Genomic DNA, 12786 nt, shown 5'->3' with positions numbered 1-12786 from the left:
TGTATGGTTAGAAGCTCATCCCGAATGGATGAATGCCTATTCCTAATTGAATGGATGCCCAGAGTATGCAATTGAATAAAACATAAATAAAAATAAAATAAAATAAAAAAAATAATACTCAATTTTTGTTGGATCAATTTTGGTGGGTTATTACAGAAAGTAAAACATGTAATGTCAAATTTCACTGTGCATCATCAACAATCTACAACTTGATGCTCCCCCTGTGGAATAAATCTACTTCTACACCAATCCTTCTGTAAAATTTTGCAAGTAGCTCCGGGACTGATGTAATCTACATCATACTTAACTAACTTCATGAAGAGGGACAACCCCTAACTGACTTCTAAGATACTCAAAAGTAGTCTTAGGCAAAGGTTTAGTAAAAATATCTGCAAGCTTCTCCTTGGTAGAAACATGCTCCAAGATCACATCTTTACTCTGTACTTTTTCCCTCAAGAAATGATACTTCAATTCAATATGCTTGGTTCGTGCGTGCAAAACAGGGTTCTTGGAAATATTTATGGCACTTGTATTATCACATAAAATCTTTATAGGTTCTGAAATCTTCATCTTAAAACCTTCCAAAATGTGCCTCATCCATATAGCCTGTGTACAATTCATGTAAGCTGCAACATACTCAGCTTCAGCAGTAGATTGTGAAGTACAGCTCTGCTTCTTACTACTCCATGAAACAAGTCTTCCTCCAAGAAAAAATGCTCCACCAGTTGAGCTTTTCCAGTCATCAACATTTCCTGCCCAATTTGCATCTGTGTACACCTTCAAGTCAAAATTTCCGCCATATGGATACCATAACCCATAATCAATAGTACCTTTCAGATATCTAAAAATTATTTCGGTTGCTATTAGATGTGTTTCCTTAAGATTCTTCTGGAATCTAGCAACTATGCCAACTACATGAGCTATGTCCGGTCTACTGTGAACAACATAGTGCAATTTTCCAATCATTGACCTGTATTCCTTCTCATCAACAGATTTGGACTCATCTTCCTTAGACAACTTACAACCTATAACCATAGGTGTCCCAACTGGTTTACAGTCACTCATGCCAAATGTCTTCAAGACCTCTTTCACATACTTAGACTGTGTGACAAAAATACAATTCTTCATTTGTTGTATTTGCAAGCCTATGAAAAAATTTATTTCCCCCACTAAAGACATTTCAAACTCATTTTTCATCTACAAAGCTATTGCTCATGTCATCATTACCTCCAAATATGATATCATCAACAAATACTTCGTTGACTAGTATTTTATCTCCTTCAGATTTGAGATATATGTTACTATCATCACTGGTTCTTAGAAAGCCTATCTTCATCAGGATGTGTATAAAGCCTTTCATACCATGCTCTCAGTGCCTGCTTTAATCCATATAAAGCTTTATGCAATCTGCATACCATGTCTTTCTTATCAGTCAAAGCATAACCATCTGGCTGCTCAATGTATACTTCTTCTTCTAGTATCCCATTCAAAAATGCAGACTTAACATCCATCTGGTATATCTTGAATTTCTTGTGTGCTGCAAATGCAAGTAAAGTTCTGACACCTTCCAGTCTTGCCACTGGTGCAAAAGTCTCATCATAGTCTTCTCCTTCCTCTTGTGCATAACCTTTGCAAACCAACCTAGCTTTGTTGCGAACTACAACACCATCTTCATTCAACTTGTTCCTAAATACCCACTTAGTACCTATCACATTTTTATTTACTGGTCGGGGTACTAGGGTCCATGTGTTGTTCTTCTCAATTTGATCTAATTCCTCCTCCATAGCTTTAACCCAATGATCGTCACCAAATGCTTCCTTAGCAGTTCTTGGTTCAATAGTGGAGATCATGCAAGAATTCTCTCTGATTCTTCTTCTGGTTAGTACTCCAGCATCCTTATCTCCAATAATCTGTTTAGGATTGTGATTCAGTCTCACATATCTTGGAATAACATGATCATTATCTTCGAATCAGCTTCTTCATTATCATCATCTTCTTCTAAATTTATATGTTCCAGTTGAACTGGTACATCAATATTTTCTTTGCCGGTTTCAGATTTCACAGTTTTTGGTTCCAAAAATAAAATGCAAGGATCTTCATCCTTTTTCTCTGAACTAATTTCCTCTGAGACTTTAGGATTTTCATCCACTCGAACATCAGCACTCTCAATAATTCTTTGTGTCCAGTTGTTAAAACACTTGTAGGCCTTACTCTTGGTGGAATAGCCAAGAAATATACCTTCATCACTTTTAGCCTCAAATTTGCTAATATAATCACCTCTCTTAATAAAACATTTGATTCAAAATATTCTGAAATAACTAACATCAGGTGATCTTCCATACCAATATTCATAAGAGTCTTTTCCTTACCTCTCTTTACCAGAATCCGATTCATAGTGTAGACAGCTGTGCTGACAGCTTCTCTCCAAAAAGTTTTCGCTACACCTCCTTGTATCAACATCGTCCTAGCAGCTTCAACAACTAACCAGTTTTTTCTCTCTGCAATACCATTCTGTTGTAGTGTCCTTGATGCAGAAAGTTGTCATTTGATACCATTTTCTTCACAATACCTAGTGAATTCCTCAGAAGTAAATTCACCGCCCTGATCTGTCCTCAGACACTTTATCTTCTTACCGCTCTCTTTCTCAACTAAGGCCCTGAATGCCTTGAACTTACCAAAAGCTTCAGTCTTATCCTTCAAGAATGTGACCCACATCATCCTTGAGCAATCATCAGTGAAGATCATAAAATATCTGTCACCTTGAATACTTTTTGTTCCTATTGGTCCACAAAGATCCGTATGAACCAAATCTAACAAATGTTCTGCTTAAAAGGATTTGCTCTTGAAAGTTGAGGATGTCATCTTTCCCAACTGACATTCTTTACACAGAGCATTAACCGGTTTGTCTAACTGAAGCAAACCTCTCACTGTCTTGGACTTACTCTCTTTAACAATGTTATCAAAGTTTATATGACAAAATCTCCTATGCCAAAGCCAACTATCGTCTATCTTTGCAATTAAACAGCTGCTGACTTTAGGATTAAGGTGAAACAAGTTACCTTTAGTTTGCTTCCCGGTTGCAATCAGTTCACCTTTGCTGTCATAGATTTTGCACCTACCATTTTTAAACTCTAATGGGTATCCTTTGTCATTGAGTTGTGCCACACTCAAAAGATTGTGCTTTAGACCTTCAGCCCAGTAGACATCATCTGCACTGCTCTTTCCATTAAGAGAAATAGTTCCCTTACCTTTAACCTTGCAGGGTGAGTCATTACCAAATCTTACAACTCCACCATCAATTTCCTTCAGAAAAAAAAATTTGCTCCGATCACCGGTCATGTGATGTGAACAACCACTATCAATGATCCAATCATCAGAGTTATCCATCCTGGATACTAATGCCTTCTAGTCTGACATCTCTTCTTTAATGGCTACAAACACAATGTCTTCATTAGCATCACCATCAGATTCCTCATCAATGATACCACCATTAACAGCAATAAGACAATCTCTTTTGCCTTTACCCTTGTACTTCTTGAATCTCTTGTTTGTGCTCATTATCACCATTAGGACAATTAGTAGCAATGTGTCCAATCTTGTTGCATGCAAAACATTTCAAAGGTAATTGGCCTCTATATTTACCTGTACCTCTAGGCAACCGCTTGGCCAACAATGCTTCAAGCTCAACTAAACTGTCTTCATCATCAACTTCTTTGCTGGATCTGGATTTATAACTGTGACTGGCATCTCTACTTTTCCTCACAGATGGGTTAGAAATAGAAGCTCTAAATGCAGACTCAGATTTAGATTTTTGTACGCTACCACCATAACCATTTAATTCAAAAGCAGTAAGCTTGCCAATGATGGAGTCAAGAGTTACCTTAGTTTTGTCAATGGACTTCAGCTCCCAAATAGCTACAACTCGGATAGCGTAAACCGGTAGCAGGGTTCTCGGTACCTTACTGATTACTGTGGAATCTTCCACTTTACCTCCTACACTCTTAATTTCACCGACTATCTCTTTTATCCTTTGACCATACTGCTAGATATTTTCACCTTCAGCCATCCGCATGTCATCAAATTTTCCTCTTAGACTCTCTTCTTTAGCCATCTTAACATGTTCATCACCGCTATAAATCTCTTCAAGTTTTTTCCATACCTCATATGCAGTTTCAAGACCATGAACATCTACATACTCTGCATCAGACAAAGAACTGATAATAGCCTCCAATGATTGATGATTTTCTTGTTGCTCTTTCTTCTGATCATCAGTCAACATCCCAGTAGGTGCAACATACTTAGTATCGAAATGTTCCCAATATTGGTTTCCCAAACTCTTGATATAAATTTTCATTCTGTCACTCCATATCCTATAGTTCTCTCTATTAAACTTTGAAGCTTCCTTCTTCATCATGATCTGCAAGATCTTTACCTCAAGTTGTTAGGCTTAGACCTTAGAAAACCCGGTTTGCTCTGATACCAATTGATGGTATGATGAAAGAATAAGTATCCGGTCAACTATTGAGAGGGGGGGTGAATCAGTAGATAGAAAAACTGATACAAACTTCACCAATCTCAATAATCAATCTCTCAAAGTAAACTTAGAACTAACAATGTAATACCTCTGTCAAGATAAAAACTCATAAGATAAATCGGTTGACTGTTACAACAAATTAACAGTAAACAACTTCTTCATTTCTCAATGCTTCTGGTTATCATGACTTATCAAAATAGTTAAGTAGTTAAGTAAATCAACCACAAAAACATTCACCACTTGACACAAATATTTTTTGACTTGGAAACCAAAATAGGTAAAAACCACAGTGAGATGAGACTCACAAGATAACTATTTGAACTCTTCTAAAATTTGCCCCGTTAGGAGCCTAGTCTGTTAAAGCTTTACAAAAAGTCTTGTTAAGAACTGATCTTGTTAGGAATCACCTGGTTAAGGGATTGACTACAAATGCCTTGTTAGAAGCAATACCCTATAAGGAGTAACCTTGGTAGAGGATTTGAAAATCCACTCTAATGGATCACCTTGTTAGAGGATTTGAATAACACCAAGCTTGTTAGAGCTTACCCGGTTAGGGGGTTTCAATTCTACTGTAATTGTTAGAAAAACAACAAGAGTTTGCTGATCTGTCTAAATAGCACTACACTTGCTTGATCAAATCCATTTCATGCTCCTATCTACCTTTACTCAAACTGCAGATACATCATCCAATTCGGCAACCACACACTCAACTGATCTGTGCCAACTCTTTGCCAACTCATTAAACTAAACAACTTCATCGATCTTATAAACAAATCAATCAAGTCAATAACACAACAAAAACCTAATTCTCATAGAGATTATAAACAAATCGATTCAAGTATGACCGTTGTATTACATAGCAATCTCTACACATCAATCAAGAAAACCTTGATCGCCGCTTCATTGAACTTAGTAACTCATCACGTGCTTTGCATTAGATGCAATACATTTGCTCATTCCCTAGACAAAAACCGTGACAACAACTCGTCAAAATCTCTTCAAACTATCTTCATACAATAATCATACATGTCATAATCATTACCGCTCATCATCAGATCATAAACCAATATAACCAATTCACCAAACTTAATCGGTTAGGGTTTATCACAAACAACGGGTAGGGTTTACCGGTTACATCAATAGATAAGGTTTACACCGGTTACCGGTTCACTCCACAAATTCGTCCTACCGGTTACAGTAACAATATTACAACAATATCAACAATATCATTACCGGTTAATTGACATCAATGACAGCATAACATATCATTAATGCAATCTTCATGCAAATGCCAACAGAGGATTTCTACTTTCAGTCATTTCAATTACATTATTTCAACCACTTGGTTAATTCCAAAACTGGGGTTTGACCTAAAGGCAAACCCCTATTCCCAACACATTTCCCTTTCCTTCTGTGTACAGGAAGCAAGTGCGCAGTTGTACCTCTGGAATTAAGCTTTATTTGCAAAGACGGAAAAACCCTTTTCAACGCGCAGAAAGTTCGGAGGACCAAGAGGGTGGGTGACCTGGTCCAGACACACGGTCCCTTCTACTTTTGGCAGATTTCACATAGCAGCTCCGAATCATCTCAAATTCCTCAGATCCAGGTGCACGACGAAATCCCAAATCTGTAGCTCATTGTTTTCTCATATTTGTCTTCACTTCCAGCACTTAAATCTTAATTCAACTAGTCAACTTACAAAAGAGGGTCAAACACATTCCATTTCAATCAATCTACTTAGTATTCAGTCTTAATCTGATTAGTGACTAGATCTAGTAGATTTACCACCTCTTTTGAATGTGAAGGCATCCCCCCTCCCCCAAAGCGAAAATAGGTGATTTGGTGATTTCTTCTTCATTGTTGCAAATTGCCAAGTCACCTAATTTTCCCCTTTACAAGAGGAAACAAGTGCAACCACAAGAAGACCCCCTAATTCACTAAATCAATTGATACCCCCTAGCAAAATATGATGATGGCACTTTTTATTTAGTGCGATTACAACTGCCACTTTTCATATAAGTACCATATAGGCTCTCAATGATTATTTTATACATTTAGTTCAGCTCTGAATTATTGTTATCCTTTGCTTGGTTTTTTCTATGCCCAGATGTACTACCTACCCAAAATTCAATTTTTAGTCACCCATTCTAGAATGTTAGTGTGGATATTGTCTCAACTATCATATGGATTTAAAATTGAATTTTTTTCTTTAGTGGTTATTGGTGCAGACTAACACCTGAAATATCTTGATTCTTGTGAGTCTGACTAACGCAGAAAACCTGCACCCAATTGCCATAGCCAACAAAGTACAACTAGGAATGAATCAATAATAAGCTAGTGGGTTTTTAATTTATCTATGATTCTTTCTATTGATTGATATATTTGTTTTCATTGTTAGAGATGATATTGAATCTTTTGAGTCTTTGATAGTAGCCTTGAACTTCTATAAAATAGATCAATTTAGTGAGTTTTTTGGATTTTGTTTGATGATAATCTATATTTGCTTGAATTTGTGTTTTACCCAAATTTTAACTTATCAACAATAACAATTTATAGATAGATTGTTTGCCAAATGTCCTTTCTTAACAGTTTCCATTTTGTTAGAAATATCAAGCACAGTTTCTAAAAGTGGCAAGGGGCGTGCATCAAAATGCAGAAACATGTCATATTTTGGCAATGTATACAGTCATATTTTAACTTATCAACAATAACAATTTATAGATAGATTGTTTGCCAAATGTCCTTTTTTAACAGTTTCCATTTTGTTAGAAATATCAAGCACAGTTCCTAAAAGTGGCAAGGGGCGTGCATCAAAATGCAGAAACATGTCATATTAATGCGGATCAAGCTATCACATCAGAAGATTCACTATCTGTTGACAAACAACAGAGTATTGCAGAGCACGATAATAATGGGATGCATAACAATGTCAGAGATAGTGTTACTTTGGAGGAGTCCTCAGATAATGTGATCTGCAAAGGATCAAAGTGAAATAAGAAATAACAAAAAAGAAAATGTGTTTTTTTTCAAAATTAAAAAACATGCAAGTACTCCTCGAATTCAACGCCTGACAAAAACGGAAATGGCTATCCAGCGCTTAAGATGCACCAAGATATCAATACCCTTCATACATTATAAATACAAAACAATAACAATTGATGTTTGGTGCATCCTAAGGACTGTATAGCCGTATCGGAAATGGTAAGAAGTCCACCACGAACAGTAAAATATCCCAGCAAAATAAGAAATACTGCCATATTCTCACTGTTGCTGTCTGAAAAATGTATGTATAGGATACAGTTCTCCCCGAATTGTCATTTATCTTTACCAAAAATATAGCTGAAAAATATAAGCTATAGATAGTGCATATCTAGAACATTGCACGTGGCCCATGGCTTCCCAATTTCAATTAACTTGATTGCGCAAACAGTTCAGAAACTTGTATGTTCCAACAAAAGGATTCGCCCTCCCTTTTTTCTATTGCATGATATTATAAAGTATAAAACATCATACCCGGAAGGAGTATCAAACCTTCAGAAATATACTCCTATCTATAGAAGCCGTAGAATACTGTACAAGCACAGAATTTCATACTTGGCGTACGCCACAACTATTTTGGGATCTTTGAACCAAACTTTGGGCCCATGCAAAACTGGTACAGTAATTCCACAGAAAAACTAATGGAAGAAGAGCAACATACCTGTTAGATGACCTTCCCAAAAACATATCCGATCCACAGTATACAATGTTCAACTGAAATCTTCGAGATTTTCTTTACTTTAAGAATATATAATCAGGCTCGCACAGCTAATTATCCTGGGTCACCGTGTTTCTTTCGGTTATATCTTAGACAAGTAGAGAGTGCATCCTTCTAACACTTCTGCCACTAACTATGTGGTAAGAATATGGTCTTAGTATTCAAAGTGATATATTCTTTTTTGTTACATAAGCTGACATTTACAATCCTTATACTTATTTCATATTAATTTTCTTAACATCTAATATAATTGTGTTTTATGGATTTTTTTATTTTTTTTTGATAAAAGTGGATGACCCACTGAAATTATATTAAATCTTTATATTTTTTACATGCTGTCTGATTTAATGAGCACTGAAGAGAAAGAACCAGTAAGAAAACCCTTCAGTATTGCTCAAGAAAACAAAAGCTTATCTACCCATTACAATAGTTCATAGGTGACCCGAATACAACCCCAGATTACAACATCAATCGCATTAGATATAAAGGAAGCTTTGAAAAGCTTGTAGGACCCAGTGAGGAAGAACATCCCAAAATGAAGCCACCATATCTCAAACAAAATCAGTGCCAGCACCCCAAAAAGCCAATCTGCCTATGCACCACATGAGTCCAAGGCCCTACAGAGAACAAAACACACAGCCAAAAGGGAACCAAGAAAAAGCAATCCTGTCAACATAAAAATGGTTAGCATACATATGCCTATCCATATGAGAAGTAGAGAAGGATGGAGAAAACCCTCAAGAAACAGGGTAAGGCCAATCCATAAAATAGTCCAAAGCAAAAGCCATATTAGTAACAACATGATAAGGAGCCATCTGCACCACCAAATAAACTGCACTTTCCAATTCCTCAGAAAAAGCCACCAACCACCAATTTTGCCAAACAATCTCCAAATAATGCAAAGCATTGTGTAAATAGAAAAAAGAACAAAAAAGAATGAATGCCATACCTGCAGACCTATCTAGAGTATAACAGAGAAGAAGATAACCGTTGTATGATTATCTTGTCATCATAAAAGAAAATGTCCAACAAGAGACCTCATAACAGAAGATGAAAAATTCCCTCAAATCATGAACTCTTTCCTTAATAAGGAGATTCTCCCAATAAATGTCAATAGCAATGATCTTGCCTCAAAGGCCAACACCCTCATTATAGGCACTTACGAAAGAACAACCACACCAAGAAAAGGGAATGAAGGAAGTTTCCAAATGGAAGGACTGTTAAGAGAGAAGTTTCATACAGGAGATAGGAAAGTTTGAAGGGGCAAGTTCTATATAATCAGCCCCTTTAGCAATAGCCTTATTTGCAAGAAAATCCGTGAAAACATTAATCTCTCTAAAACAGTGAGAAATAGAGAAAGTGGAAAAACCATTAAGTTGGAGGAGAATGTGCTCCAAAAAATACTGCAAGTGCCAAGAGAGACACTTTTTGCTAGCAACTACCTGAAAGACCAGCATTGAATCACCCTCAATAACAATATCCTTAATGTTTAGAGAAAGAAAAAGATCAAGTCCAAAGGATAAAGCCTGAAACTCAGCCACGTTATTAGTGCCAAAACCAATATATTTACCAACTACTTTGATGATTTTTGAAGAGTGATAAAAAATAATTACCCCAATCCTAGACCTCCCTGGATTGCCCTTAGAGGCCCCATCAAACTGAAGTTTGAATGAAGGGAAAGGAGGAGGGCTCCATTTAGCTATCTTGCGCTTAAGAAGCGAAGAAAATCCATCTGATACAACCCCATGAGAAGGCATCAAATGAAGTGAAGACCATCGCCAAGTAACCCAATTATCCCAATGAGAAAAGGACCTCAAATGATCTAAATTTTTATGAATGAAAGAAAGCACCACTTCACTAATAAAGGTTTGAATTTTACCAATTATGTCTACCAAAGATGCAGACTTATGTTTGAAGATTCTTGAATTCCTTTCAAGCCAAAGATTCCAAATCACTAGAGATGGAGGAACAAGAGGGAAACAACAAGGGCCAGGACATAAATTATGAAAGTAGATTTGGACAGAGAGCAAAAGACCATCCTAACATACCAAACAACCAATACCAACATTCAGAGGCAAAAGGACATAGTAGGAAAAGGTGATCCACCAATTCCATACAATAACCACAGAAAACACAAGGGAAAATTGTTCTAATCCTGAGCCTATCCAATCGCATTCCAGTAAGGATTCTATCTCGGACTGCTAACCAAGCAAAAGCCCCTGCTTTTGGAAGACAAGCAAGATGCCAGAAAAGCTTAGTAGGCAACAAAAAGGCATAGGGGCCTGAACCAAAGAATTGTACCCCTCTTTTACCGAATAGGAGCCTGAAGCACTTTTAACCCAAACCAAAGAGTCCTCCTTGTTATGGAAAACTAAAGGTCTCCTATGAAGTTCTTCTACAAAAGCTAAAATAATATCATTATTGATAGACAGGGGAGGGATATCCTTCCATTTAGCCACTAAACATGGACCTGAGGTGACAATGTTAAAATAATCTGCAACAAAAGGTCCCCAAAGATCCGATAGGATATCCGGCAAAGGGGACCAATCATGAATAGTTGAGAGAGTCGGATGCCCATTCCAAACTTCATCCCAAAAATGGGCATTTCTCCCATTATGGACAACCCAAGATAAATGTGGTAGGACCACCTCCCTCAAGAAATCAAAAAATTCCAAAACGCAGAACCCTTCGGAAGGGATGTTGTAGTAAAAATCCTTTCTCTGGATGCTCCCCTTAAATATTTGGCAAGCATGACAGAGGCCCATTTACTACAGGGGGCTGCATATAACTTCCAAATCAATTTTTCCCCCAATGCTTTATTCTGAATAACCAAGTCACGGATACCCGCACCCCCCAGCTCCTTGGGACGGCAAATTTTATCCCAAGCAAGAAGAGGAATCTTGTGTTTCCCTCCTAAATTATCATTCCAATGGAAGGTCCTGAGGGAAACCTTAATTTTCTTAATGACTTGGGAGGGAGCCTGTAGGATTGACATCAAATATATAGGGATGGCATTCAAAACTGATTTGATTAGAAGGATCTTACTAGCCATTGTTAGCCACTTATGATTCCAGGAGGAAATTCTGGATGTAATAGAATGAACAACTTTATCCCAAAAGGAGGTCTTATATGATCCCAGAAAGAAAGGAATGCCTAAGTACATACAGGGAAAAGTCCCAACTTGAAAACTCCAAAAGCGGGCAAGATTGTCCCGAACTAAAGTGGGGATATTCACAAAAAAGACTTTGGACTTCTGATTATTAACCTTTTCACCAGAAAAGGCTGCATAATCAGAAATAATTTTCTTAATAACTCGAGCTTCCCTCATAGAGGCCGCCCCAAACAAAAGTGTATCATCAACAAATAAGCAATGAGATTGTGAAGAAGGGAGGCCATCCACTCTGATGCCTGAACATAAACCCAATGTCATAGCCTTAGATATAGCCCTGCTTAATGCTTCCGCCAAAAGAATAAACAAAAAAGGAGATAAGGGATCTCCTTGCCTAATTCCCCGGGAGGAAGCAAAAAAACTCGAGGGAGAACCATTAATCAAAACTGAAAAGCAAGCAGTGGATATACATGAAAAGACCCACTTAACCCAACTACGCGAAAACCCTAACCGATACAAGACCGCCACTAGGGACTGCCAATTCACACGATCATAAGCTTTAAGCATGTCTAGTTTAAGAATCATTGCTGGGACCTTTTGTTGAGATATGGAGTGTAGGATTTCGTGAGCTACAATGGCACCTTCAGAAGTTTTTTAGTCCAGGCACAAACCCACCTTGCTCAAGGGAAATTATCCGAGGAAGGAGTTTAGACAGCCTAACCGAGATTGTCTTAGTAAAGATTTTATATAAGGTGGTACACAAGGCAATTGGACGAAAGTCCGAAAAAGAGGTGGGGTTATCTACTTTCGGAATAATAGCAATAAGAGTAGTATTAATTTCTCTTAGTATCGACCTATTCCTTCTAGACTCCTCCAAGGCTTGTAGCACATCTTTTCCTATAAAGTCCCAACATTTCTGAAAGAATAAGGCCGTAAATCCATTCGGTCCCGGTGCCTTTTCCGGATTCATGGAAAAGACTATCTCTTTCAATTCAGCCAACGAAAATGGGGCCATAAGCATCCTATTATCCTCTTGAGAGACTAAAGGGGGGATCGAGTTTACAAACTCGTCATCAACCACCACCAGCTCTGTAGAAAGAAGAGACTTAAAGAACCTAACAACTTCGGTGACTATATCATCCTCCTCTGTCAGAGTATTACCATTAGAGTCAATAATACAAGAGATTCGATTGGGAAGTCTCTTGAGCTTAGAAGAGGAATGAAAGAACTTGGTATTTCGATTGCCTTCAGAAAGCCAAAGATCCCTAGACTTCTGTCTCCAATAAGATTCTTCCCTAGCCAAGGTCTCACTCAACTGCATGTTTAACAATTTTAGCTTATCGTACATTGCAGAAGACATACCCGAAGCAACAATGCTTTCATTAA

General features: G+C 37.4%; 1 protein-coding gene across 6 annotated transcripts in view; it reads right to left on the bottom strand.

The window, feature by feature from the left end:
* LOC131071440 (uncharacterized) overlaps nt 1-8429 on the bottom strand; it is a 240253-nt gene extending 231824 nt beyond the window's left edge. For 4 of the 6 annotated variants that reach the window (XM_058007274.2, XM_058007272.2, XM_058007273.2 and 1 more), the window contains exon 1: nt 8235-8426. Coding sequence is in view for 3 of the 6 variants with exons in the window: in XM_058007272.2 (XP_057863255.1) it covers nt 8235-8260 (26 nt within the window). In the remaining 3 variants the exon portion in view is untranslated. Of the gene's footprint in view, nt 1-8234 lie in introns of all 6 variants that reach the window. The other 2 variants (XM_059207313.1, XM_059207314.1) reach the window with 2 other exon arrangements.
* Between the last annotated feature and the right edge of the window lie 4357 nt (nt 8430-12786).

Source organism: Cryptomeria japonica, chromosome 6 (assembly GCF_030272615.1).
Source record: "Cryptomeria japonica chromosome 6, Sugi_1.0, whole genome shotgun sequence".
Classification (NCBI taxonomy): Eukaryota; Viridiplantae; Streptophyta; class Pinopsida; order Cupressales; family Cupressaceae; genus Cryptomeria; species Cryptomeria japonica.
Note: the sequence above shows the minus strand (reverse complement) of the source record. Positions and strands in the feature narration are given on the sequence as shown.